General features: G+C 41.7%; 1 protein-coding gene and 1 long non-coding RNA gene across 6 annotated transcripts in view; one reads left to right on the top strand and one right to left on the bottom strand.

Moving 5' to 3' along the window:
• The first annotated feature begins 7,777 nt into the window (after positions 1–7,777).
• The window catches only part of EPHX1 (epoxide hydrolase 1), a 23,960-nt gene continuing 5,572 nt past the window's right edge, over positions 7,778–26,165 (top strand). Inside the window, exons 1-7 of one of the 5 annotated variants that reach the window (XM_069800038.1) lie at positions 7,796–7,963; positions 8,428–8,571; positions 18,855–19,039; positions 20,915–21,095; positions 23,323–23,550; positions 24,577–24,706; positions 25,247–25,461. In XM_069800038.1, coding sequence (XP_069656139.1) covers positions 18,860–19,039; positions 20,915–21,095; positions 23,323–23,550; positions 24,577–24,706; positions 25,247–25,461 — 934 coding nt within the window. In that variant the 5' untranslated portion in view covers positions 7,796–7,963; positions 8,428–8,571; positions 18,855–18,859. Of the gene's footprint in view, positions 7,964–8,427; positions 8,572–18,744; positions 18,767–18,854; positions 19,040–20,914; positions 21,096–23,322; positions 23,551–24,576; positions 24,707–25,246; positions 25,462–26,165 lie in introns of those variants that run through there. The other 4 variants (XM_069800037.1, XM_069800039.1, XM_069800040.1 and 1 more) reach the window with 4 other exon arrangements.
• Positions 25,220–26,165, bottom strand: part of LOC138688542 (uncharacterized) — a 13,428-nt gene continuing 12,482 nt past the window's right edge. Inside the window, exon 3 of the long non-coding RNA XR_011327403.1 lies at positions 25,220–25,455. This is a non-coding gene — a long non-coding RNA (uncharacterized lncRNA). The remainder of the gene's footprint in view (positions 25,456–26,165) is intronic.

Genomic DNA, 26,165 nt, shown 5'->3' with positions numbered 1-26,165 from the left:
CCTGAGCTTCTCTGTATGTAGCCCATTCTGTAAGTATATTCTGGATTACAGGAAGATCCTTAAATTACCTGTAGAAGTGAGAATTTTGGTCACAGGTCTTCATTTTAGAGGTCCTTATGAAAGAGGCCTTTGTTTCCACTAAAATCCTGACCTAACATTTTAGGAGTGACAGATTTATTCTGGAAAATTGGATGCTTTGGTGCCTGAGTCTGTCAAATGGGAAATGCAACTGAAGCCAAGCAGGTGCTTTTAAAAATGTTTTACTTGTCAAAATAATTATATTTCATCTTGGTAAGTTCCTTCCTGCAGTATAGAAGTGGGTAATATTCAACATTTTGGTGTAATAAATGCGAAGAAACCCTGGTTTCTGCCAGATGCAGTCAGTAAGACTTAGATGATCACTTATTACCATAGGCTGATCTTAAAGGATTACATCATCTGGAAGGTGAGTTAGCCCTCTTGCTATAGGCAGAACAAACCTTCCCACTTCAGTCATCTTAATTAAGGATGGTAACATACTGTTGTCCCCCAATGCACCTGTGCTTTTTTCACTTCTGTTCCTGGCTTAGGGGAAGATAAAATTATAACACAGAAATGATACTGTAACCACATATTAAGTTTGAGATCTAGAGTGGAAAAATTAATATATAGCAAATAGGTGGGGTATAACTTATTCTCATGTAGACTGCAGATTCTGCACAAGTCCCATTTCCTTCAAGAGTCTGAGCATTAGTGGGTGACCTTAGGGAGTAGGAGCTCAGCTGAAAACAATACTGTTCTTTGTACAATGCTCTGTGCTGAGGTAACTTTTAAATCTAATTGACTGAAACAAAGCTGGTTTGGTCAAGCATATCTAAGGAGTCTTCTTGAGAAGATTCTTTAAGAAAGTTCTCTCCCAGCTTTTTAAAGGAAACTAGTCTATAAAGAACTACATCTATTTTTTTTGCTTAAGTGATTTGCTTTTCAAGACATGGGGGTGTCTGTTCTGAAAAGCTGATACCACTTTAAAGGTAGATGCTGTGTGACTCAGGAGTCAGGATAATGCAACTGTTTGTTTATAAAGATTTTATCTTTTACAAAGGCTTTGAGAGTCCAAGGACTGGTATTCAAATACAAGCAAGAGTTGAATTGTCTTTGTTGCTGTGGATGACAAAAACATGCCTTTCATCTCTTATTACTTTTACAATAAGTAGAGTCTTTAGACTGGCTTCCAGATAAACCTCCCCACCTCTATGCTGGGCTGAAGTATTTATTTTGAATTACTATGCACTGAAGGCAGATGTGGGCTTTTTAATCTGTAGAAATGTTGGGTTTGAGATAAGAATGATGCTACGGTATTTTAGAAACAGATTACTTATTCAGCAGAGTACAGGGCACGGTAGTTTGCTGCACCCTGCTTATTATGCAACCTTGTGTAGGTCCTGTAACTGTTCTAACAGACTAAATGCTCTCAGGAGAATGTGGGCTTAAACTGGACCATGTAAAACTGAAGTCTCTGGGAACCGAGCCAATAAAAACATGGTAACGCTGTGATAGCAGAGTTAACTGCCTTCATGCAAGTACAGGCCCTATTGTTGAATGTAGTCTTTGTTTCTGGTGAAGGTATGTGCTTATTTTCTTATACTGTGCTGAAGTTAGTTATAGGTGTGTGTACTCAGAGTCCTGTGATGGGAACGCAATTACTTTCTGCCATTCTAAAAACGTCTTAAGTCATGAGTGCCATCTCTGAGTGCTCTTCTCTGAAAATGCCCACTCTTCCAGCAAGAACCAGTGTGCTCAGCCCATTAGTACTCCCCATACAGACAGTTCCTAGGTGTTGTGAATGTTGGTATTATGAAACTAAGAGTATAGTGTTTCCGTTAAACTGTGGTGTTGGTATTTATGAAAGTGTTTTCTATTTAAATCAAGACCAGCTCTGAGGATGTTTTGCTTTGTTTTTGTAGCAAGTTTTGATTTAGGGATCACATTCTTCTGTCCCCTTTTTTGTGGCGATTCTTAGTCATTTTGTTAGAACTTAAAACATTAGTCTTATCGAGAGGTGTGGGAGAGATTGGGGTTTTTCTTTCCTTTGAAGTCATGTTTGCGTGTTGGTTTCATTTTTTTGTCTAGTCCTTTTATGAACAGATACCACTTCCAATCTGCATTGTTCTGCTTCTACTGAGCAGAATCTTCCTGAGTATAGGCATGTGTTTACAGCAAGATTTCAAAGACTGGTTTCTTGGAGATGGGGTTGAGTTTTCTGGACACCTCCTGAATGGCTTTGCTGGCTGGTAGTGAGCAAATGAGAATTTGCTATTCTTATTGGCTAGCAAAAATACATATTTTGACTGGATCACTCATGCATGTAAATACAGCCATCTATAATACAGTTCTGCTATCATTATGTGGCAAAAAGATGAAAGGCTTGCCTCAGGGCACTGACAAATGAGCTCTGGCAAACTCTGTGTGTGGCTTAAAGATGTTACCTCCCAAAGGCATCTGCTCCTCTAAGGAGTCGGCAGGCAGGACGATGAACTAATAATGTCTCGGACATGTCCGTGTGAAAGTCAATGTCTTACTTTAAATTGCCATAAAAGATACCTTTTAAATTTTGGGGCAGGAGGGAACCTGACCTTTTCAGTGAGTGATTGATGGTTGGGGTTGGTTTTATTTAGTTTTTTTTAAACACATTTGCTGTGGCAGTGCTACCATGTGGCTGAGGGCAGTAACCAAAGAAATAAACAGGATTCACCAGGGATTTTTCATTTGTGCCCACAGGCAAACTGTCTCTGTGTTGGTCACACAGCAGACCCACATAACATGGGACTATATTTAAATATGCAAATAACCAACCATGTTTTTAACAGAGCAAACAGCTGCTTTGCAAATAGCTTCTTAACCACTGCAGCAGTATTCCCTGTTGATCAGCTAATAAATGTGCAAAGACTGGGATTCTGCACCAGCCTTGGTCAATGTAACAGCTGGTTGCTGATCCTTGGTGCCTCTGTTGCATTGATTCTAGTGTGCCTCACAGCCTCACCTGAATCATTTCAATTTATCAGTGCATCAGAAAGCTCCTTAATGTTCTCGAGAGCTGCTGTTTTGGTGTTCTGCCTGGTTAGTATGCTGAGATGGCTTCACAAAAGGTCAAATGAGTGCTATGGGGGTGAAATGGAGAGGTTGAGAGCTCCCAACAGGGCTGAGAGGAACGATGGGAGCAAAAGAGCCAGCAGTTAGATTGGCTTTAGGCTGCCATGGAACCACAGCCTAAATTACTTCCACCTTGTAATTTCCCTGACTTGCTTGTAAAAACCTCCTCTCTGTCTGTGCTGGTTTCAGCTGGGATAGAGTTAATTTTCTTCATACTAGCTAGTATGGGGCTATGTTTTGGATGTGTGCTGGAAACAGTGTTGATAACACAGGGATGTTTTCATTATTGCTGAGCAGTGCTTACCCAGAGCCAAGGCCTTTTCTGCTTCTCACCCCACCCCACCAGCGAGGAGGCTGGGGGGGCACGAGGAGTTGGGAGGGGACACAGCCGGGACAGCTGACCCCAACTGACCCGAGGGATATCCCAGACCATACGATGTCATGCTCAGCAGATAAAGCTGGGGGAAGAAGAAGGAAGGGGGGGCTGTTCAGAGTGATGGCGTTTGTCTTCCCAAGTCACGGTTAGGCGTGATGGAGCCCTGCTTTCCTGGAGATGGCTGAACACCTGCCTGCCCATGGGAAGTGGGGAAGGAATTCCTTGTTTTGCTTTGCTTGCGTGTGTGGCTTTTGCTTTACCTATTAAACTGTCTTTATCTCAGCCCATGGGTTGTCTCACTTCTACTGTTCCAATTCTCTCCCCATCCCACTGGGAGGGGAGTGAGCAAGCAGCTGTGTGGTGCTTAGTTGCCAGCTGGGGTTAAACCACAGCACTGTCCTATTAAATGCTCTGTAATGTACATGCCATACAATATTTACTTAAAAACTGGTTCTGTCTGAATTTGTTTCTGTATTGTTCTAGTTCATCTGGATGGTACTGAAAGCGTGGAACCAAAGATTGTAGATTATTTGCTTCCTAAAGGCCTATAACACCCAGGTAGCCTCTCAAATGGAGTAACGAGAACTGAACACACAATAGAAGGTGAAGATTATATCATGGATTTATAAAACTGTGTTGAAATTCTTAACATTCCTAAAGTGCTGATGTTGGGGCAGGGGTTTAAGAAGGGATCAGCATGTTGAAAGGCATATGCGACTGTAATAGTAACTGTTCAGTGTGCAGTAGCTCCAAACCAATAAATTCTTAAGGTGCCTCCAGAATACCTCCAGGTGACCAATCCTTGAAACACCTACAAATGCTGAAACATCTACTGGATATGATTTCACTGGTGGTGAGAATGGACTATTTTGATTTCACAATCCGAGAAGAGTTTTCCTTCCTCATTCTTTTGACTTCTGTATTAAGCTTTCTTCTTTTCTGACTCTTCATTCCTCTCTTCTTTTTTCATTTGTTTCTAAATTTACTCTCTTTAGATCTTTAAGACGTGTTCTGATTTTCCTCTATATAGTTGATCATGGTGACTTTTTGGTTGCCTTGGGGGAAGAGGATTGTGACACAATTGCATGCATCTTCTGTTTGTGGGTGTTAATAGAGGATTTCGTTCTCAAATCTGAGCTTCAGTAGAGGGAGATTCTGCATTGTCGCACTTGTGAAGAGTATGTGCGTAGGTGTCACAGAATAAACTGCATGACCAACTTCCTGATCCAATAATAGTATAAGAAAATATTTTTTCTGGATTTCAAAAAGAGCACTTAGGCTTTAGTGAATGAGAAGATCCTTCAGCACAAACTCTGTGTTGGAATCTACCTAGATTGTAGCAATTCATTTACTTTCCTGTAATGCAAATTGTGTACTACTTGACATTGTTTTATTTGGCTGATGACTGCCTACATGGCTACAGCTCATAATGATTAGATATCAGCAATTCTCCCTAATAATTTGTCATCAATACCTGTCTTTTTAAAAATCATTCCTTATATCATAAGATAAAAACTGTTCTCCAACCACATCTGTTGTCAGTTTCTCTGTGCTTATATGATTCTTTGTCAGAACTCTCTGCAGTTCCCCTCACACCAGTAGTCCCATAGGTTTCTATAATGGCCACATCCTCCCCCTGATTTCTGTTTGCTGTAACAAACTCCAGCTGCTTTAAAGGTGGAGCTAATGCTGTGTAATGTTCCTCTACCTAAGATCAAGACTCTAAAGCAAAAACAACTTTAAGGAATGCTGGACCATGGAGTTGCTAATGTTTTCCATTTCTCTTACTTAGAATCATAGAATATCTCAAGTTGGGAGGGGCCCATAAGGATTAGCAAGTCCAACTCCCTGCTGCTCTCAGGACTACCTAAAGCTAAACCATATGACTAAGAGTGTTGTCCAGATGCTCCTTGAACTCTGACGGGCTTGGTGCCATGACCACTGCCCCAGGGAGCCTATTCCAGTGACTGACCACCCTCTCAGTGAAGAACCTTTTCCTGATGTCCAGCCTGAGCTTCCCCTGATGCGGCTTCATTCCATTTCCTCGTGTCCTGTCGCTGGTCACCAGAGAGAGGAGATCAGAACCTCTCCCTCTGCTGCCCGCCCCCCCCCGGAGTTGTAGACTGCAATGAGGTCACCCCTCAGCCTTCTCTTCTCCAAGCTGAACAAACCAAGTGACCTCAGCTTCTCCTAGTTAAGTCTTGCCCCTGAGGCCTTTCACCATCTTGGGTGTCTTCCTATGGACACACTCTAATAGTTTGATGTCCTTACACTGAGGCACCCAAAACTGCTCACAGTACTTGAGGCGGGGCTGAACCAGTGCAGTGTTGAGTGGGACAGTCACCTCCCTTGACTGGCTAGCTATGCTGTGCTTGGTGCGCCCCAGGACACAGCTGGCCCTTTTGGTTTTAGTGGTATTTGCCTCTCTGTGTTTTGCTTTGATAGGCTGTGGTAGCTGTATAATTTTCACAATAAACAGCCAAAACAGTTCTAGTTAGGAGGAATGCATGTAAAGAACTAAACCTGATGTAATCTTCCTCTGTTCTCTGTATGTTTGAGGTAACTACTTTGCTCATTGCTGTTTACTACTGCTACTGCCATAGGGCCTAAGAGTCCCTCTCATGAACCAGAAGCATCGTATGTCCAGTACTGTTAAACCACAGAGAAAAATTAATATTTAATGAATTGGCAATTTATGAAGGTTAACGCCCACAGGAAGACATATATGCAAGAGTAATATCTCTATGGTAGGAACTTTGAACTACTCTGTCTGCTTCATGAAAGGAAGAACTGGAAGGCACTAAAGAGGTAAGAATGTGCCTTCCTGGATGACTGAAGACACCTGATTTAAGAATATGGGACAGCCTGGATAAAGTATGAAACTACTTCTTTAACAAGTTATAGAGGCTGGAGTTACTGGTGAACTAGAGGTTGGAGTTGGCATTTTTTATAACAAATAGGGGATAGAAGAATGCAATTTTTCATTAACTAAAATAGTCAAATACAGTATTTGGTAGCTGTAATAAAGTGCTATGACAGTGTGAGACATGATACAGTTGCATTTTTGTCTATCATCTTATAAAAGTTGTTACGTTTTACTATGAAATTCAGCACAGTCCTATTTGTATGTTTGTGAAATCCCTGTAGTCCTACAGAAGAAAGATGGGTTGCTACTAATGCTTCTGGTGTCTGAAGAAAATTTGTATGGAGCTGCTGGTGAAGCTGGATGCCCCAGAAGGGGCAGAACTCACAGCCAGCGTGCTTGGTTTGGAAGAAGAAAACATCAAAAAAAGACAAGCCTTACCTACAGAACAGTTTTAGGCACATGTTGCTTTAAAACAGATGACTTTTTTAATTTAGCAGCTATTGCTGTTCATAGCAAAACAGCATGAGAACTGCACCATGTACTCTTTGGGCAAAGGAATGGTTTGAGCAGACTGGAATGATTAGGTAGGAGAGGCTGAATGATGTGAAGGGCATCATTACCTGGGATCACAAGTCTGCTTGTTAAGACTTCTCTTCAACAATCCAAACAAGATAATTGAGATGGTGTGGAGGTGACAAAGAAAGTAATGTTGGAATGTGGGAGTGAAGTGATAGATGAAAACTGATGTTGAATGGCAAAACCTCAAAGAGCCAGTAAAGAATTTAAGTTGGTTGTTGTGTTCTTACTGATGGGATTAGGTGTTACAGCTTGACCTTCTGAGGCTTGCTCTGATCTCTCTGACCGAGTCTGGAAGACAGGCCTTGGAGAACACAGGTTCAGGGGAAAAGCACCCGTTACGTGCGTTCTCAGAGTGTTCCTTCTGTTAGGCAGATGGTTGTGCTGCACAGGACAGTAGCTGGGCAGGTGGAGCAGCGTGAACGTGTTTCTCTTCAGGCGGTCCTACCGCAGTGCGGCCAGTGCTGGTGAGATTGCCCGAGAAGCCATTTAGGAAGCCCACACGTGGTCCCACTCGATAGTTCCTTGCTGCCTGGCCGTGTCCTAATTCTGCCATTACGACAGTGAATTAGCGCTTGCGGGGCTGAAGCCTGTAACGCTCCGTGACCACCTGTGGTGCTTTGGAGCCCCGTCGCTCCCCGCCGCGGTCGGTGCCGAAGAGGGGTCTGCCGGGGCTCTGCCAGCGGCGGGGGGGCCGCAGGTGCTGACGCCCCTTGCCTGGGGCCGGCGTCAAGGGCGGTAAAGCCTTCTCCGCCGTCTGCTTGTTCGCCTTCGGTCTGTGGTGGCGGCCCGCACCCCTCAGCTTGCGGCCGGCCGGGGACGGCCGCTGCCGCCGCCCGGCTCGCGGCCCGGCGCTCCCCGCCCCCGCAGCGGGAACTACATCTCCCAGCGGGCCGCGGACGGAGGGGCCCGGCCGGCACCGTGTCCCTCTCCCGGCGTGCGGGTGGGCGGCCCCGGCGGCGAGGCGAGGCCAGGCGAGGCGTGCGCCGTCCGGGTTCCCGCTCCGGCCGCGGCAGGTAACGGCGCCGGGCGGGCGGTTGCCGGGTGGGGCGCGAGGGGAAGCCCGCGCGGCGTTGCTCCTTGCGCCTGAGGGGAGAGGCGCGAATCCCCTCAGCGGTGGGGTCGTGCCTTACCGCAGCTGCCCGGCGAGACACCCGCAGCGTTTAACGCGCGTTTCGGCTTTCGTCCCGCTCGCCTAGCGGCGGCCGGGCGGGGGTCCTGGTCTCCGGCGGCCGTTACCGGGCGGCTGAGGGGGGGAGCCCCCGGGGAGAGCCCCCCCCACCGCGGCGGACGAAGCTGAGGGCAATGCCGCGCAGCTGCGGTCGGGGACTTTGGCGTGTTTGTGAAGTTCCCTGCCCCCGGGGGAGTGAAATGGTGCCTCTGCCCTCCTAACCTCGGCGGTAGGCAGCTGAGGGAAGAGGGAGCGAAGCGAGAGCGCTGGCCTGAACCTTCCGTCCAGTGAACGAAATTACTTTTACAGGTTGTTCTGTGTGCGGCGTCTCCTGCCGAAGCCCGCCGGCGTTGGACACCGAGAGAGAGGGAGCGGGGGCCGTTGAAAGTGGGCTCTGCGCCTACGTGCCTCAAATACCATTGTTTTAAAGGGTGTGTGCCCCTCTGCCAGCTGGTAGTATCAAAATATTACTAACAATGGGTGTTTATTAAAGTCTGAATAATAGCAGTGGGCCGGGCGGGGATTTCTGGGTTGATTTTTGGGAACAGGAAGGCCCTAATCAGCTTTTTCTGGGGAGAGAGTAGACGTGACATTCCCTGACAGCTTGCTGGAGACAAGGTTGTTTGACCAGTTTAAGGTTCCTGATAAGCTGGCCTTACTGCTGACGATAGTTATGGAAACAACAATTTTATTTAGCGTTCATTGGGAGTCTGGCCAGGTTTCCTGGTTTAGTTAGAGTAAGTGGCTTTAACTATTGGCATATAAATGGTTTAGTCTGGTTTTGGTTTGGGTTTTTTTACTCATCTCAGTGGGGATATGAAATTGAACTTTTTTTTTTGGTTTATGGGTCATTTGCCAAACCTGAAAATTGTTTGAACGAGTACCATGTACATAGTTCCCTTTGCTGAACAAGGATTTTAGAGATGAGTAGAAAACCTTTTAAGTTTGATGACCGTATTTTGTTGCATAACTGAGCAATCTGCAAAGACTAAGCAAATGACGCACCCGCTCCTCAATTTTGGCTGTTTGTCAGAATTCAGTTGGGATTTTGACTTTGCCTTGCAGTTAAAACATATCATAATCAAGTACATGACTTAATTTTCCAATTCTATTGAATTAGGCTGCTTTCTCTTCCCTATTTTCATAGATAGCATAGCTTTATCTAAAATAAGAGAACGTTCCTAGCTATTGTAGGTAAACCTGTGAGGTAGGATCAGTCTCAGAAGCCACTGTCTCAAACTTACTTACACAGCCACAAATGTGGGGTTAATATTTTGATTGGCACTATTCTTTTGAGATGCTGTGCTTCTCCTCCGAAACGGATATTACTCTTGTCTGAAGTAAGCTTGAGTAAGCTGAGACTTGAGTGCACAAATTGCTAATGCTTACTGAAAATCGATGGAAGATAGGCACCAAAAGCAATTAGGCAGCTTTGAAAATCAATCCCCAGTTGAAGTTGTCCAAGGACAAGGATTAGATATTTGTCAGAGCTGAAGTCTTTGTGGGAAACATCCTGGCACAGTGCCAAGTTCATGACTCTTTGTTCTACATCTTTTCCAGTTTGAATTCATATATAAAAACTTGTGTATGATTTGCTTAAACTCTGCTTGTTTGTTATTTCTTCCAAATTTTGTTATTTTTTTCATAGGGGCGATCATGGTGTTGAGGTAAATAATTCAAAATAGAGCACAGTTGGTAATAACCAGTGCAGCCAGAATCCACATGCAATTTGTCTGTATGAATTGCCCAAAATAGGTTTTGGATTACTAGGTGTTTAAAAGGCCTTTTTCCCCCCCCTGTTGATCTACTATACTTCTTGTATTTGGTCATTCTGTAGGGCAATACCATGTTTTCAGCCTGTTTGTTCATCTGGGGTTTCAGCAAAGCTTTCAGACTTTCCTAGTATTTTTAGACATAGAACTGCAATGTTTTAGTATGGCAAGCACTGTGAAACAAGTTCAGGCTTCTTAGAATATATACATGGCCAATTTGTTCTAAGTAATTACAACAGGTAAATAAAAAGGTTTGGGGTAATAATTCCAGAATGGTAATACTCCCAGAAATTCTTGTTTCTTCAGTAATAGTTTGTCAAGTAATTTGTCAGTGGAGAAGTAGCAAAGCAGGGATGGGGGTGGTAGGTGAAGTATAGCTTATAGCTCTAGGCAAAATGAATTGATTATCTTACGTATTCCTGTGCACGTTTCTTGTATTATAGTCGGGAGTATTCAAATTTTGTGGCCAGATGAGCAGAGGTAAAGTCTTACCTTTGTGGTAGAGTGTGCACTGCTTTGTTGAGCCTGCAAGAGTGCAGGCTCAAACACACAATCCCAGAACCAGGGCAGTCGTCTTTAATGCACAAGTTCCAAATGTGGCAAATAGATCTTTAATTACTGTGTAAGTCCCTAAAGAAAAGGTACTTGGAAAGCAGAGTGTCTTGCTTCTCTCTGAAGAGCTTTGGTCTGCTTGTAATTAATGCTGAAAATACTTTTTCCCTTCTGAATACTACTACTGAAGAAGTCCTGGATTCTTCCTCTGAACACATTATTTTTAATTAAAAACATCATTGTGTGTGTAAATGGGTATTTACGTAAATAGTAAAGCACAAAAATCTACTTCTAAAATGGCATTTGCTTTAATATCTTGGTCATACTAGATGTAGCAGGATGGCTAACACAATGATTTGAATATACCCTGGGTTTTCTGTTTGTTTTTTTGTTTTTGTTTTTTTTTTTAAAGCAGCATTATTGGCTTTAATATGTGTTTAAGCATATTGTTATTGATTAAATGCTTTCTGATTGGCAGGGCTGGGATGCTTTGTTAGTTGCTTTTTTCAATAGTGTATGATGCCGTCTTCTACTGCATTTGCCAGAATGAGGAAATTATCTGTGATCATGTTTATGGAGGGATCCTACTGGGGTAAAGAACAAGAGCTGTTTTCTAGATTTGAGAAGTGAGCTGTTCTCCAACATTCCTCCCAACTTTTTTTTGAAACATCTCTGTTGGAGATGATTAGGTGTAATCCACAAGACAAGTAAAGGCTCAGCAAACTAATTTTTTTTGTTCTTTCTCTACCTCGAGCAATTCTTCTCATAGTTATTGCACTTTAGCAGTTGATTTTTTTTTTTTCTTCTTTTGAACTCTGCAATGAAGACGTAACTATTGCGCTATCAGTTTGTTCTGTATGCCCTGGCTGCCCACTGCATCTGTACCCTGGGTATGCTCTGCTGTCTAATAGAAGATGAGTCTCTCAGGTTAAATCACTATGTATTATGAATCAAAAATAAAGCTCTGTTGAAGGACTTTGTCCTCTTGGCTGCTTCATCGTGAGTGTTAATTGCTCTAATCTGGTGGGTACAGGTAGTGCACTTTTCTAGATGAAGCCCTTAAATACAAAGAGAACTTAAATATTTAGTGGTTATTGAGAGATGTAGTAAGAATTGTTCTTGTTACATGTTTACTCTGGCACATCCTTTTGGTGTTGCAGTTATTTGACAGAAAATGATGACTACCATCTGTTCCCCTCCTCTCTCATCATTCAAAGTTCTTTTTCTCTTTGAGAATGAAGTCTTCATAGAGAGATAACAAGTTTCTTCCTGTTTCCATAGTCACAATTTATTAAAAAAAAAAATTTTTTTTTACACTCATACATGTTTTTGTTCATGCTGCCCTTACTACTTGGAGTCATGATCCTAATTTAAATTTACAGCATGCACCTCCTCTTACTGTCTTGCAGATTGTCAGAAATTTTCTTTGCAATCTTTATATTCATCATTTCCATCTCCGCACCTTCTTTTAACTGAAAGATTGTTATGTACTTTGTTCTTACATACTTTGGAGTGCAAGATTTCAAACTGTTTGCACTCTTTTTTTTTTTTTTTTCTTCCCCTCTAAGGCACTGCATACAAGTCAATTCTGCATGTGTTAATAATTAAAGGCTTTAGTAACACAATTTTCTGACAGCACTAATACAAAAAGCTTGTAAAGCTGCTAGTTAAAGATGATCTTTCCCTCTCTGATTTCATGGAAGAATCTTAAGAAAATTAGACTAATGGAAAATCCCACAGTAAACAGAAGGACACATGCTGTGCTGTACCACCAAGCAGGATGGGATGAATCCGAGTCTTATCTAGAGATCAGACTGGGCAAAACATTGGCCATAATACCATTGCAGGGGAGGAAGGCAACCTTTTACTCTTTAGTACTTGAGGATTTAGTGAAGCTAAAAATAGTGCCTCAATTTCCTTTAAGGCATGAGGAACAATTACCTCGATCTCATTTCCTTATCTGTAATATCTCAGTCTTTTGGTTCACGTGCACTTTTTTCTACCCCTCTGTAAAATGCAGATGCTGGCATAGGATGAGGAGATTCATCTCATTATTGCTAGAAACTCTGGTGGAAGGCAAAACAGAACAATGTGCTATTTGTAATTTCTTTTCAGACATTTGAAATTAAATGTGAAGTAAAGCTTGAGATCTTCTTTGGAGTCTATTTTATTGGACTGTGTCACTTAGTTGGCTGAACAGTAGCTACGAACTGTTTTAAAAACTTTTTACTGGCATGATATCCTTCCCTTTTTTAACTGTAACATGCGATTTGAGAGAGGTCTGTCTAGGAGACCCATCTTTCAGCTGTGTTCACCCCCAGGTTGGATGCCAGGCTTCTGTTGCTTCTCTGCGTTCGTGCAGAAAAACCTCTGTTACTGTTGTTGGAATTTGAGGGTCATTAAATAGGCTAAAGGCTGGATAGGATAAATAGGATAAAATCTGCATGATCTAACCTTAATGTTGTAGCTATCAAATGCATTCTTGTGAAATTTTAAACAGTTCTTTCACCCTTAATTATTGTGACTGAACAGTGCTGATTTAAGAATCCTTTAGCAGCTCTTCTGTCTGTAGAGTCCTAAACAGAAATGATTGCAGATGGAGAGTAGATCTCCTTTCCCCTGAATCCTGCACATAGTCTTTAGGTCACACTAACAGGTATCACACAGATCCTAGGTCGGATTCTGCCAGTTTGCATTTATGCAGCCCACAGGCTTTTTTTAGACTCTCTGAAGGAAGTGGGTTTGTTCAAGCATAATAGAAGCAAAGTAAGGAAAATTGAGATAAATAAGACATGTTTTTAAGAAGCACATAAGAATATGTTGGGCTTGGATTTGAAAGAGCACGCAGTGGCGCTTAAATATGTGTTCTTGTAAATTGAGTATTTTCCTCTTAAAAGATGTGGCGTGCAGTATTTTAAATTATGATTGTGAGATGAGCTTTGACTGGCCAGTGGTTGCATAAATATGCCTCCTTTGGGTGAGGCAAAGTGGGTAACAGTGAACTTAGTCCCATATTACTTTCCTTTTTTGCTTAGCTAGGCTTGGGTCTCAGTGCATGTTGGATTTCAGTGTAGTACTGAAGAGATGATACCACCTGATGGTCACTGTATCGTAGGGAAAAACTAGGTGGGAATATGTTGTATAAGGTACTCAGCTGCTCCCCTGGAATGAAGTGCCTCTGGGACTGACTGCCCTAAGTACGAGTTCTGGGTGATGCATACGGGTACCTCCAGAGCCTTTAATTAGCTCTTCGTCGATTGTTACAGTTGTCCAAGGGGCCGAGCAGATGAAGAGCTGCAAAGGAGCAGTGCCTCACTGCCACAGGCATGGGGCGTTCTCTGTGGTGATGGAGGCACACCCCCAACCCTGTCCCAGGTGCGGTGTGCCCCGCTCCTGGGAGAGGCCTGACCGTTCCCCTGGGAGAGAGAGCATGGCTTCTCCTTCTTTGGGGAGGTGACCCCTTTCCTTGGTTGTAGTCTTCTAGTTAGGTTCCTGCTGGCTGATTCCTGATTGTGAACAGTCTAGAAAAAGATTGTGGAACAGAATGATATCTCTTCCTGCTGTTTTGGAGATAGCATTGTGCACCACCTCCCTATGGCAATAAAAAATGTAAATGGTAAATTTCTTATCGAGACAAGCCAGAAACTCTATTGGATTTCTATTTCCTGTCTTTGATTTGCTTCCCTGCGTAGGATGCTTTATTTCATCCGATGCCTACCTCTCCTCCTTCCCTACAATGTTAATGTATCATTTTATGCTCACCTGGGAGATGTTATCAGTTGTATGCAAAGCAATTCCTGTGTTGCTAAGCTATTTTGAAGGTTGTCATAATGCTCCATAAACTACACAAATAGGAAGCTTTTCTTACACATATGTCTTCATGGTTTTCTCTCTGTTTCTGGTGCTACATAATGACAAAAAAGTAATGCCCGGAGATGGTAGGACATGGACTGAGGGTGAAGCTTCTGGGACTGTGCCACGTCTTAGTCCCTTATAGGCTGTCAGTGCTAGGGGACCCTGTTACAGGTTTCATGAGGTTTTTTAAGTCCTTCAGTGTGTTGTTTTCCTTCAGATCTGTTGGGAGGAGTAACCTGCAATTGCTGCTCTTCAGGCAAACTGATCTGTAAACAAAGACGCTGCGGCAGAGGGGTGCCTTTTCAGTAAAACCTAATGGGGGAGTTTATGTAACAGAACAAAAATAAATGGAAACACCACTTCTAAATTGAGCTGTTATTTCTCCTGCAGAGTAATTATTAATCAATAAACCTTGTATCTAACAGTGTCAGAGCGTGCTAAGCGCTCTGAGCTACCTTGTAGTCTGCTAGTAAACCGACCCTGGAGAGAAAATGTAATTAACTCTAAGCCATGATCACCTTTGGCATGTGTCTGAAAGCAGCATGGTCTCTTAGAGCTTTTGCATCACCCATGCTCTAGCTGGTTTGCACTGATATGGTTTAATAGCACGACTCGGAGTTGTGGGTTTTGTGCATCATTCAAGCCGTAATAGCTTGGTTGCATAGCGTTTGGGCCAAAACAGGTTTCTAGAAGTTAGGTTGAAAGTCTTCCCAGTTGCTTATTTCTCCAGTAACATGTTTCAGATAGATTCTAATGCTGCAAGGGAAAGGTGAATGATTACTAGTAGGACAAGATGGGGATTTTACCATTAAGCCATTTCATAGATGACCTCTCTAAAAAATAAATAGCACTGTTCTCCAGGGCATCTGTTACTGGGTGCTGATGAAGACAGGGCATGACACAGGACATAGCTTTGATGTAAATAATAATTGCTTTGCTCCTCTGCTGTTAGTGCGCAAACAGAGGACAGAGCAAATCAAAATGCAAAAAATGCTGAAAAACAAGAGTGTTTTCAACAAGCAGCATTAAGATACTGTAAGAAAGTTTGGGGGTTTTCTTGCAAATCAACGTGTTTCTTGAGATGCACTTGGCTTTCTTCAAGAGGAGCTAGGTTTTGGGCTATTTACTGAATCCATCACGCTTTCTTTCAAAACATGTTTTTAAAGTAGCAAAACAAAAACATTCTTCCTTGGGGTCTTTAGGATAAAAGTACTGTCTAAGGTATTTAAGTGCTGTCTACGAACAATATCCACCCTGGGGTACAGCAAAGTCTTGGAGTCTTAAGTACTTGACCATGGAATAAATGGAAATATTTCCTTCTAAGGTCTTGCCTTTGGTCGCATAGAAAGAGGAAAAAGCCAAAGCAAAACATGAACTCCCTTTGAAGTAGTCATTTTTAAAGGCAACATGCCAGCACGGTTGCATCGAGAGACTTCAGAGAATAAAAACACCAGCACTTTTTTCTTTAAATCTCTGAAAACTCTAAGTATAGAAAAGTTTTATTGTGCCTGTTTGTCCTTCCACATTCATGGTCCTGTATGGCTGTATCATAGAACAAATGTAAGGGGCTAATAAGTGCCATCTCATAAGAGCTCAGTAGTGATTAGCAGAGGAAATTCTGGTGCAGGTGCGTCATGACTGAGGCTGCTTTATGCTGTTCAAATAACACACGGGAGTTTTAGAGAACTAGCTTGAATAGCAAACTTGGGAAATCATTGAGTGCATTTGCTCTAAGTGGTTTCCTCTCAGCACAGGCTGGAGAGGTTGGTAGGAGCATGCTGCGTTCCAGTAACTCATCACTAGCAAAACAATCCCTTTGAGTGTGCTATGAACTGGTGCAAGTTAATATACTGCTGACGCACTTTGCCCTTTCTCTTCCTCCTGTGCAGTCAGAAGAAAATGTAGCCTAGTTGGGGCTTTAGGCCCCTGTGTTTGTTGTAATTAGGAATTTTACAGGCATTTTCAACGGAACTGAGAGAGATTGAATATAGAGAGCAACTTGGGATCTCTCTCTGTTAGCAAAAAATAATCCAACCAGTGTCAGAGACAGCTTCTTCCAAGTCAAAATGACATCTCATGCAAATCAATTTGTCACTGGTCCCAATTCTCTGCAATAGAAGACAGAACTTTTGTGAGACCTGAAATTGATTTTCATGCTTATTGCTGGATTGTAAACAAGCTCATCCTAATGTCTGTTTGGAATTAATTGCAAAAATGGCTATCTTTTCACATCGCGAGTTCTTTGTACACACAGTCCAGGGCAAATGCATGTGTTTGCACACAATGCCTCCCATGTCTTCTGCTGCAAAAATGATGATTTCTCAAGTCTCCTTGAGAGCAGATGGGGGAAGGAGAAATGTTTTTGTAGATCTGGGTACTCCAGTGACTTAGGACATACGAGTTTCTTGCTGGAGAATGGGCTAGGATTCTGTTCCTGTGTAAAGCAGTTCTGTGTTAGGCACTGTGCCTCTGTCACCGTGTCGACAGAGGCAATGGGGCTGATACAGAGAAAGAGTCCTCTGTTTTTCTAGGTACCACAGCCATCCTGCCTGAACAACGGGGCTGGCACTGACAGCAGCTCTCTTTTCTTTTGGCACGGCTGTTTGTCGTGGGCCTTTGTAAACATACTGAAGTTGGCCAAGAGTTTGATTTTTTCATATTGTAGTGTTTACATAGTTATGCTGGTGAACCTTTGTAGTCTAGACATGGCCTGAGTTGTGCTGTGATTTCAGGGAAGTTGCTGTTCTTCTCTGTTAAGACTTAGTAATAGAAATGCTATTAAATACTGTGGTAGGTATTATTTCTATGTAAAGTGCTTTGAGGTTTCTAAAAGCCCCTCCAGTTCTGCTCTGCAGTAAAATTTAATTGTGCTCTGGAGGCTCCTAGACTGCATTGGTTTATGTGTTGAGGCAAGCTGAAATTGGACAAACTTTTTAATTCAGGGGTAAGTTATGGCCTGAGCATGGCGGAGGTGGGAAAAGATTGTTGTCTTGTGCTCCAGAGAACATTGTGGAGAAAAACTAGCACCTCCTCAAACAACAGAAATTATGGAAGGACCAGTGAAACAAATGAACAGATCAAGTTCTTTCAGTGCCTATCATTCCCATTTCTCCAGCCTCTGAGGATTAAGGAATTTTAGGTCACTTTTTAAGGCTGTAGCACTTGCATGTCTAAGCAATAAATTTTTGTAGCTTGCTGTTCTATCTGCATAGTGCCTGACTTGTATACAAATGTTTTAGTGGGTGCTTATTCTGACCATTTTATTTATTGATTGTCAGGCATTAGAAATTAAACTCAAGAGGTTGACTAAAACGTGTCCTGTCACATAAAGGCACTTACAAGGCAGGTCAATTTACTCCTGTTATAATCATGTGAACTCCCGTTAATTTGTGTTACAATTCCTGTTTTGATCCAAGAATATCTTTGAGCAATTTCAGAGCATCAGATTACTCTGCAGCAGCAAAACTAACAAAACTTTCCAGCTCTGGAGAGAATGAAGACCGTTCTGTGTTGTAAACAATGCTTGCCCTATAGAAGTTTTGAAATACTTCATGTCTTATCAATTCCCCAGCAATTGAGTGTTTGAAACATGACATTCTTTAAAATTATGCATTAAAATGATGACAGTACTGTTCCCCAAACCACCTTACAAACATTTCTCATACTTAAAGGGATGCTTGAAAACATTAATTAGTAAAGAGAGTCTGAGTAACTTATTTTTTTCTGCTTTTTTTTTTTTTTTTTGTTAAGGTGTTCTGTTTGACTAAAGCAAAACAGCCCTGCAGTTGGGTTATGCAGATATGCTGTGAAATCAGGTTGTTCTTCACTTTGACGGAATTTTATTACTTGCGGAAAGTCGTTTTAGAGCCACGAGACCATGCATGTGGTCTTTTGTTTTTTCTTTAAAACAGTTCAGGGGGAGAAAGAAAGGGAAGGTCCTTCTACCCTTTGTACTGCTGTTCAAGGGTTATGTAAATATATCCCTGCCCCGCTCCCCCAGGCTGATTGGGGGATACAAGGTGGTTTCACTAAGGCTCTTCACTTTTTATTCTCTATATATGTCTTGCAGGTTTTTTCCTTCCAAATCTGTAACAATAGATATGTGAGCCTTACTGAAGAAATGCTCTGCTTTGGAATTTGTGGGAAATCTAGAGCTTCAGAGGAAGAGAAAGCATTAAACTTGAGTAATATCCACAGTCACCTCCTTTACTGTTGAAGTTTAGCAGCAATCAGTGGCCACTGAGGAAGCCAACGTGACGTGTTTAATCAGAGGACTATTTAATTACCAAGCCATGAGATCTCTTGACTTGCTTTCAGTTCTGTTTTTACTAAATGTCTTTTATGCAAAACATTTAATTCCTCCCCATTTAAGTTGCGTAGGTTAAAACATCCTATTTCTGAAATTCTACAGAAGTGTTGATGTCCTGTGAGTGACAGAACACCATGTAGATCGAATCCTATCTTTAAAAGCAAGTAAACCTCTGTAGTCTTTACAAAGTATGCCACGTGTCTGAACTATCTGATTGGGCTTACCAGAGTTCTGTTCTTCTCTTGCAGGCATTATGCTGCTTGAAGTATTCCTGGTTCTGGGGACAGTCATCATCTACTTCTTACTTTCCAAGAAGAAAGAAGAGACATTACCCTTCAAAAATGGATGGTGGGGCAAGGGACAAAAGCCTGACACTGAAGAAGATACAACTATTTGGCCATTTAAGGTGGAAACTACAGAAGAAGAGCTGAGCGTAAGCAAATCTCTATACTGGGGAGAGAGAAGAAAGAAATGGCTAAATAAATGCAGAACTTGTTTGGAAGTAATTTTTAAATTGAACCCATAGTTACATTTATGAGAATGAGTAATGATGTTCAGGACTTGGGGGAAGGGATTTTTCAGTACTTCAGAAGATAGGTATGGATAGGCAGATTTCACATCCTGCTATACAATTTTGTTCTCAGCTGGCTGTTGCAAGATTGCTAGTAAATAAACATACTCTGTAAAGCCTAATAAACATAAAAATCTTCTTACAGATTACTCAACTCTGTGTTCCTGTTTGTGCACCTTCCTCAGTTTGATTGTGTAGACCAGAATAAGAATAATGTCTTTTGTCTTTTTTTTTTCTTTTTTTCTTTCAAAAGCAATTACGAGTATCTCATTTTCTTGACTGCTTTATGTTTGCAGCTGTGTTGGATGCTGATTCTTCTGTAATTAATGATCTAATTTGGTCAACACTAATACCACAGCAGTAATTACAGTAAACACATACGTCGCAGAATTTGTTAGATAGCAAGATTTTGGTTCTGTGTGTTTAAGCCAGGGATTGTGCAATTTCACAGATCTGTGTGGAGTAGTGGTTCCAACAGTACTCATGGGATTGCTCATATTATTCATGTATAATGGATTCCTATTTTCTCAGTAAGGCCTGGGTTTTTTAACACTTTGTTTGCCCTCCTTAGTAGTATCAATGGACATTGATCTTCAATATGTTTCCCCCTTACACTGCAGACACAAAGCTAGATAATTTCTAACTTAGAGATGTTTTTGAAACATGCAATGCTGTATTATGACAGCTATTGCAACATAATCCATTGGTAGAAAACTCTGTTTCTAAATATATTCTTACATAAACTAGGAGTTAAAAGTTACACTAGTGTACATTACTAAAACATTTTTTAAAAGGTGTTGAGCATGGACAAAAAGCATGTATGTAAAGACATGTTAAAAACTTAATTTAAAAATCCATGCTTTCTGTACACGTGTTAAATGCCAGAACAGTGAGCTTACATACCAACATCTTGCCTAGACTGAGACTGCCCGTGCAGTGCGAGGCATGAGCCAGCACATACACCTAACTCATCTTAGGGTGAGAGCTATCTCTATTGCTCTATTAGAAAATGCTGTTCAGGTTTAAACCCTGCAGAGGTTTGAGTGGGATTAGATTTCCAGACCTGCCTTCCACCCTCAACTATTCTGTGGTTCTGTTCACAGTAGGAAGGGGCTCTTGGCTGTCCTTCCCTGCTGAGTGATTTTGAACTGATTCTGCAGTATCATTGGCATTCCCTGTAATCTTGAAGTGCAGTGGGAAGGTCACTTTCATAGTTATTTTAGATTGGGAAACTTTTAATTCCAGTCTAGTTTCACCAACTTTGTGGCCATGCAAAATCCCTCAGTTTCCCAAGGAAGACATCCAGCCCCTTAGTTTGGGAAGGAGAGCAAAAGGGTTGGGCCAGATCCATGCATTGATTGTGATGTTGGGCTCTTGGGTAACCTGGGGAGCAAAGTACCACGGAAAGGCAACAAGGCTTAAACTGTGAAGCCACAGTACTGTCAGTAGAGCGTGTTGTCCTCTGTGGTTATCAGCCTGGCAAACAGGTTAGCCAGCCCTGCAAAAACAGGGAGTGTTAAGAACAGCTGTAAATGGAAGAGGAAGGAGGCCATCTGGAGGAGAAAAAGAATTGGAACAGCTGGTGGAGCATCAGCAAAATGCACAGGTGTCATTAGAGATGTTATATTCATTGTTCTCTTTTCACTTGGGTTGGGAATAACTAGAAACCATGTACAGTGGAGTACAAGATGGCAGACACAAGTGCTTGTAATGTCTCTTCTTTCTTTTTCCCTATAGGACTTATTTAGGAGACTTGACCAGGCTCGATTCACTGAGCCACTGGAGAACAGTTTCTTCCATTATGGGACTAACTCGGCGTATCTCAGGAAGGTTGTCTCCTACTGGAAAAACCAGTTCAATTGGAAGAAACAAGTTGAAGTCCTCAACAAGTACCCACAATTCAAAACTAAGATTCAAGGTGTGTGGCTTTTTCCCTTAAAAAATAAGCAAACAGTAATACATTATCCTTGTCTACAAGGGATCTCAGTGGTAAGAATTCTATGGTTGTGTCACATGGGCCTTCCCTCCCTGGCTGCCATGGCGTGGATCATTGGCACTGCTGCTCAAGCAGCAAGAAACTCCTGAAGCCTTTAGGACAAGGAATGACAAATGGAATTCCCTTGTGCATGGATGGATTGTCAGCTGGTGTTAACAGGAACCAAGCACAGGCATTTTGAAACAGAACTGGATCTTAAGATGTACACATGTCCCCTGACTCGCATGCAATCATGCAAAAATACCCACAGATGCCTCCTCTTGCTCCATGTAGTTCCCCAGCTGCTGCTGTCATGGTGATGCCATCAGCCTGGCAGCCCTCCTCAGCTGGGTGTGCTGGCTGCTCAGGTTGTCCCTGCTTGGCAGGGCAGATGCGCTCTGCTGCACTGTTTCAAGAATTCATAGGCCTAGAACCATAGAATGCCTTTCCCTTGGGGTTGACGTGCTGCCAGGTGCGAGTGAATGGTTTGTCTTTCCATTCAAAGCACAGATGCCTTTGGAAGAGGTCATTCAGCTAAGATCTGCTGGTGCTGGAGCTTGGTCAAACTGGACGTTTTAAATGCTTGAATTAGGGTTGTGCTTGGGTTATCTGACAGTACAGTTGTAGATTTAGAGCAAAGCAGGCAATTGTTTCACATGATGGCAAAATTCAAGCTTGAGATTACGCTATTATGTTTTTACTTGCACCCATAATTGTACGTTATTTCAAATGGGGCAATTCACCATAATATTTAAAACGGATTTGGGACAATAAGCAGTTGTTACATAGTGGTTAGAATGTAAAGATTTTATTTAAATGTGTACAACATGGTTAGTGCTGAAAAAGATAAAAGCAAAAGGTCTTCCCTTAAAAAAAGAAAAAAAAAGTATCATCTGAGACAAGAAAGGCAGAAGAAGCTAAGGACAATGCACTATGTATAGCAATAGGAAGAGAAATTTCAACGTTAGGAATGATTACTACAGAGAGGACACATGAAAAGACAAGATCAAATATGCTGTATATCAGATTCTTAGCTTCTGTCATCCCTTGAAAGTTTCTCAGAGAATACAGAAATCTGCAGAATTGTCAAGGATGGGGAAATCTCAGTCAGTGAAAGAAGGTGCGATTGCTGGTGAGCTGGAGATGGTGTCAGTAAATGTGCTTAAATATATCAAGTGAGGTGTTTAGGCTCTACTAAGAGCAAATTATTGTTTCCTGGAAAGCAAAGCCCTGAATGGGTTTGAGGAAAAGCATTTCACCTGAAGCAACTAGTGCAGCGCTGTGTGAAGCCTACTGCTTACATATTGTAAGGATCACAAAGGAAATAGGACTGCAATTTTAACCTTTTTACTTAACAGTGAAGGAGACTGGTACTAGAACATAGTTTCCTGTTTGGGTTTACTCACTTAAAGAGATACTGAAAGCTTTAGACAAAAGGTAGAAAAGAACTACAAAATTGAACACTTTAACTCTCTTCTAGCAAGGCATTTTTTCAAATCCTTGATTCAGCACAACTGGTTTATCAGCAGTTAAGATATGTGATTTGACTACAGGAGGCCTCCACAGACAGAGAATAATTACTGAAGGCTTTTTACATTCCTTTTGCTTTAACATTAGGATCAATGGCTGGATACAGAAGCCAGACATGTTCAAATGGAAAGTAAGGCATGCACAAAACAAGGAAAGTGATTAATGCCCCCAAATAAACAGCTGCTAGTTATGATGGATTCCCTATCTCTTGATGCCTTCAAGTTGCAATTGTATGCCCTTCAGGAAGAAAAATCTGTGGTTGACTGAAGCCTATCTGGTGCCACATAGGGATATTTGGGTAAAATTTAAGGGCACTTGGACTAAATGATGTAATCATCTCTTCTGCCTTTAAGCTGTGTGAGTCACTATGTTACCGTTAGTAGATTGCTTCACTTCTATGTCTTAGTTTGGCAATTTATTTTAAAACAGAAATATGCCAACCTCATTTGGCTGCTGTGATGCTTAATTGCCCATTATAAAGTACTTTAAGGTCCTTGGAAAGTGGATCCAGAGAAGTGCAGTGTGTTTGCATGCTCACCAAAAAAGGACTTCAGAAAAGATTTATTCATAATCTGTTCTGTGATTAGTTTCAGTGTCATGGTAAATTTGGGCATGTTAATTAATTATTTTCTTTTTACAGGCATTGATATCCATTTTGTTCACGTAAAGCCTCCTCATTTGCCTGAAGGCCAGTCTGCAAAGCCATTATTAATGGTTCATGGTTGGCCTGGCTCATTTTACGAGTTTTACAAAATCATCCCTCTCCTGACGGATCCTGCAAGCCATGGCCTCAGTGATGAACACATTTTTGAAGTCATTTGCCCATCTATCCCTGGTTATGGTTTCTCAGAAGCACCCCACAAAAAAGGTACGATGTATGAGAACAAACTGAACTAATACAATCCTAGTCTCACAGTGAGATAGCCCCTGTTAGCAGAACAGTAATTCTTAGCACTTCTTGTTTTCCCAGTGTAGAAGCAAAGAACCTGTGTGTCATGTGGGAAGAGGGAGGTAAGAGTGTGACTTCAGGTGACACCATTAATTAGTTTTAGGAGCAATGTATAGATAATTTACAGAGGGCTATAAAAAGTTACAAAGTGACAACTCATGAATTGCAATTGAGTCAATTAATTGTGTGGGGGTGAGCAGGAAGAGTAAAGTTGCTACAGTTCCTTTTTGGGTGTTTTGAATCCATATTCAACAGCATTATACAGGTAGGTGACAAGCAACAGTTGAAACATGATGAATTCATGTATCTACATGGTAGATTGCAGCCAAATACCTGCTTGTTCAGCTCGTGCTCTGAATTATATAAACACAAGCTGCAATAAATTGGAGCAAGGTAGTATTTAAAGTGATACTGAGTTTAGTATTTAATTATGTGTGCAGCCGAATGATGTGGGGAAGGTTGGTTTTGCTTTTCTGTACTTCCCTGGTTATGATTTATGTGGTCAGGGTTTAGTGAAGTGGAGAAATGCATTACTAGTGGAAACTTAAAGTTTCCAATTATCATTAAGATGAGACTATGCTCACAGTAGAAATGGAAACACATGCCCTGGGCAATGCTCAGTGCCTCTGACAGGGCTCAGCTGGAGTATGACTGTGGTTTAAAGGGAGTCTGGCAACCCCTCAGGGGTGGCAAATGCATGAGCAACTGGTGGGGTTAGGAAACACTAGTCTGCAGCAAAGGCTGGACTTTGTCCTCATGGTTTCTGCTTGCTCTCCAGACCTTGCCTGGATGTGACAAGGGCTTCCATATAGTCTGTCAGACAGGCAAGGAAACATGGACTTGTAGCTTTTTAGGAACGTTGACGTTACCTTATAGGGAGAATAAATGCTGCACAGTCAGAAGTGTAGCTGGAATTAATGCAACGGTGTTCTTTTTTTAATGCAGGCTTTAATTCTGTAAGTGCTGCTTCTATTTTTTATGAATTGATGCTAAAACTGGGATTCAACGAGTTCTATGCGCAAGGTGGTGACTGGGGCTGGCTCATCTGCACCAATCTGGCCCAGATAGCTCCCAAGTGAGTACTGCTTTGGTACAGTGCTGCATGATTGGCATGTAAAGCTGTTTTATTCTTCGAGTAGTTGTTTCTTGTGCACGTGAGAGTTCCTGTCCAAGTCCTCATATGAGCACTGTGTAGTTTCTCTCTTTAGTGCTCAGTGTTAAGCAGTGATCCAAAATTACATACTTGAGTTTGTATTTTTTATATATATATATATACACACACACGATATATATATACACCTGTTCTTTCAAACAGTTGTGCAGTAGTTTTGTAACGGCCCCACGGGGGTCTGGAGTGGGATAAGTACTTGTAACAAAAGGAGGATTTGTGGCTTAGTGCCCAGGATTGTGTGCCCATTACTGACAGTTGCCCATTTGACTTGTCATTTTTGTGTGAAAAGCCACACCACAAAGTACAGCTAAAGTCTTGATGTAATTAGCAGGTCAGAATTTAAGTATGTCCATTTTTGTCAATAACAACATTTTAAATATAACAACTTTGAATCACATTTGATTTTTGTTAATTTGTGGGGGCTTCTTCTGTTTTTATTTTTAGCCATATGAAAGGTCTCCATTTAAATCTAGCCTCAGTTACAAACATGGGATTCATGCACCTGGTCTCCATTCTGCTGGGCCGCTATCTTCCAGGGCTCTTCGGTTTCCAGGATGAAGATGTTAGGCGGATGTTTCCCTTCTTGAAAAAAGGGCTCTACAGGATGTTGTTGGAGTCTGGCTACGCTCACATACAGGCTACAAAGCCTGATACTGTTGGTAAAACAAACAAAAAATCCCTTTTGAGCTCAGAATACTTAGTCTGTTTGTTGTAGCTGCACTTTCATAGAAACAAACCGTACTGCTTAAACTATGCAGAAAATCAGTTTTTTTCAGGGAAATTGAAGTAGGAAGGTTAGAGGTTTTAAAAGGTGGGCTTTTCTGTATCCAAGTCACAAAAGGTTACATACGGGTATATCGCATTACACTCACTTTTGCATGCAGAAGCAGTAAATCTGCACATCAGAATTGAGCATGCTCTAAGTGCCACTGACCTCATTTTCAGTTTTCATAAATAAAATAGTTTATTTAATACTTTTCCACTTCTGCTATCACTGGCGACTGTAATTCTGTTTCAGATGCAGCTATGCTGAGAGCAAAAGACAGTTGCTTCACAGAGAATGGATCATATTCAAATGATGTAAACTACAAGAAGCTTTTAGCTGTCTCAGCATGCAATGTTGCTTATTTATAGAGATAAGTAATACCTGAAAAGTAAAATCAAATTTTGTTTTCATTCATTGTTCTGAATCACTTGCAGACTTTCAAGGGGAAAAAAAAAAGTGTACCTATGAATGTTCTTTCTTAGATGAGCTAGTTACTCAGATTGCTTAACTGCTTTTAAGTATCTGAGTATTAAGTGTTTCTATTTTAAAAATATCTTTTGCAACTGAATTGGACAACTGAGTCAAGAATACTGAACA

The sequence above is a fragment of the Haliaeetus albicilla genome, chromosome 13 (genome assembly GCF_947461875.1).
Source record: "Haliaeetus albicilla chromosome 13, bHalAlb1.1, whole genome shotgun sequence".
Taxonomy (NCBI): domain Eukaryota; kingdom Metazoa; phylum Chordata; class Aves; order Accipitriformes; family Accipitridae; genus Haliaeetus; species Haliaeetus albicilla.
The sequence above is the reverse complement of the archived record's forward strand: the minus strand, read 5'-3'. Positions and strand labels throughout refer to the sequence as shown.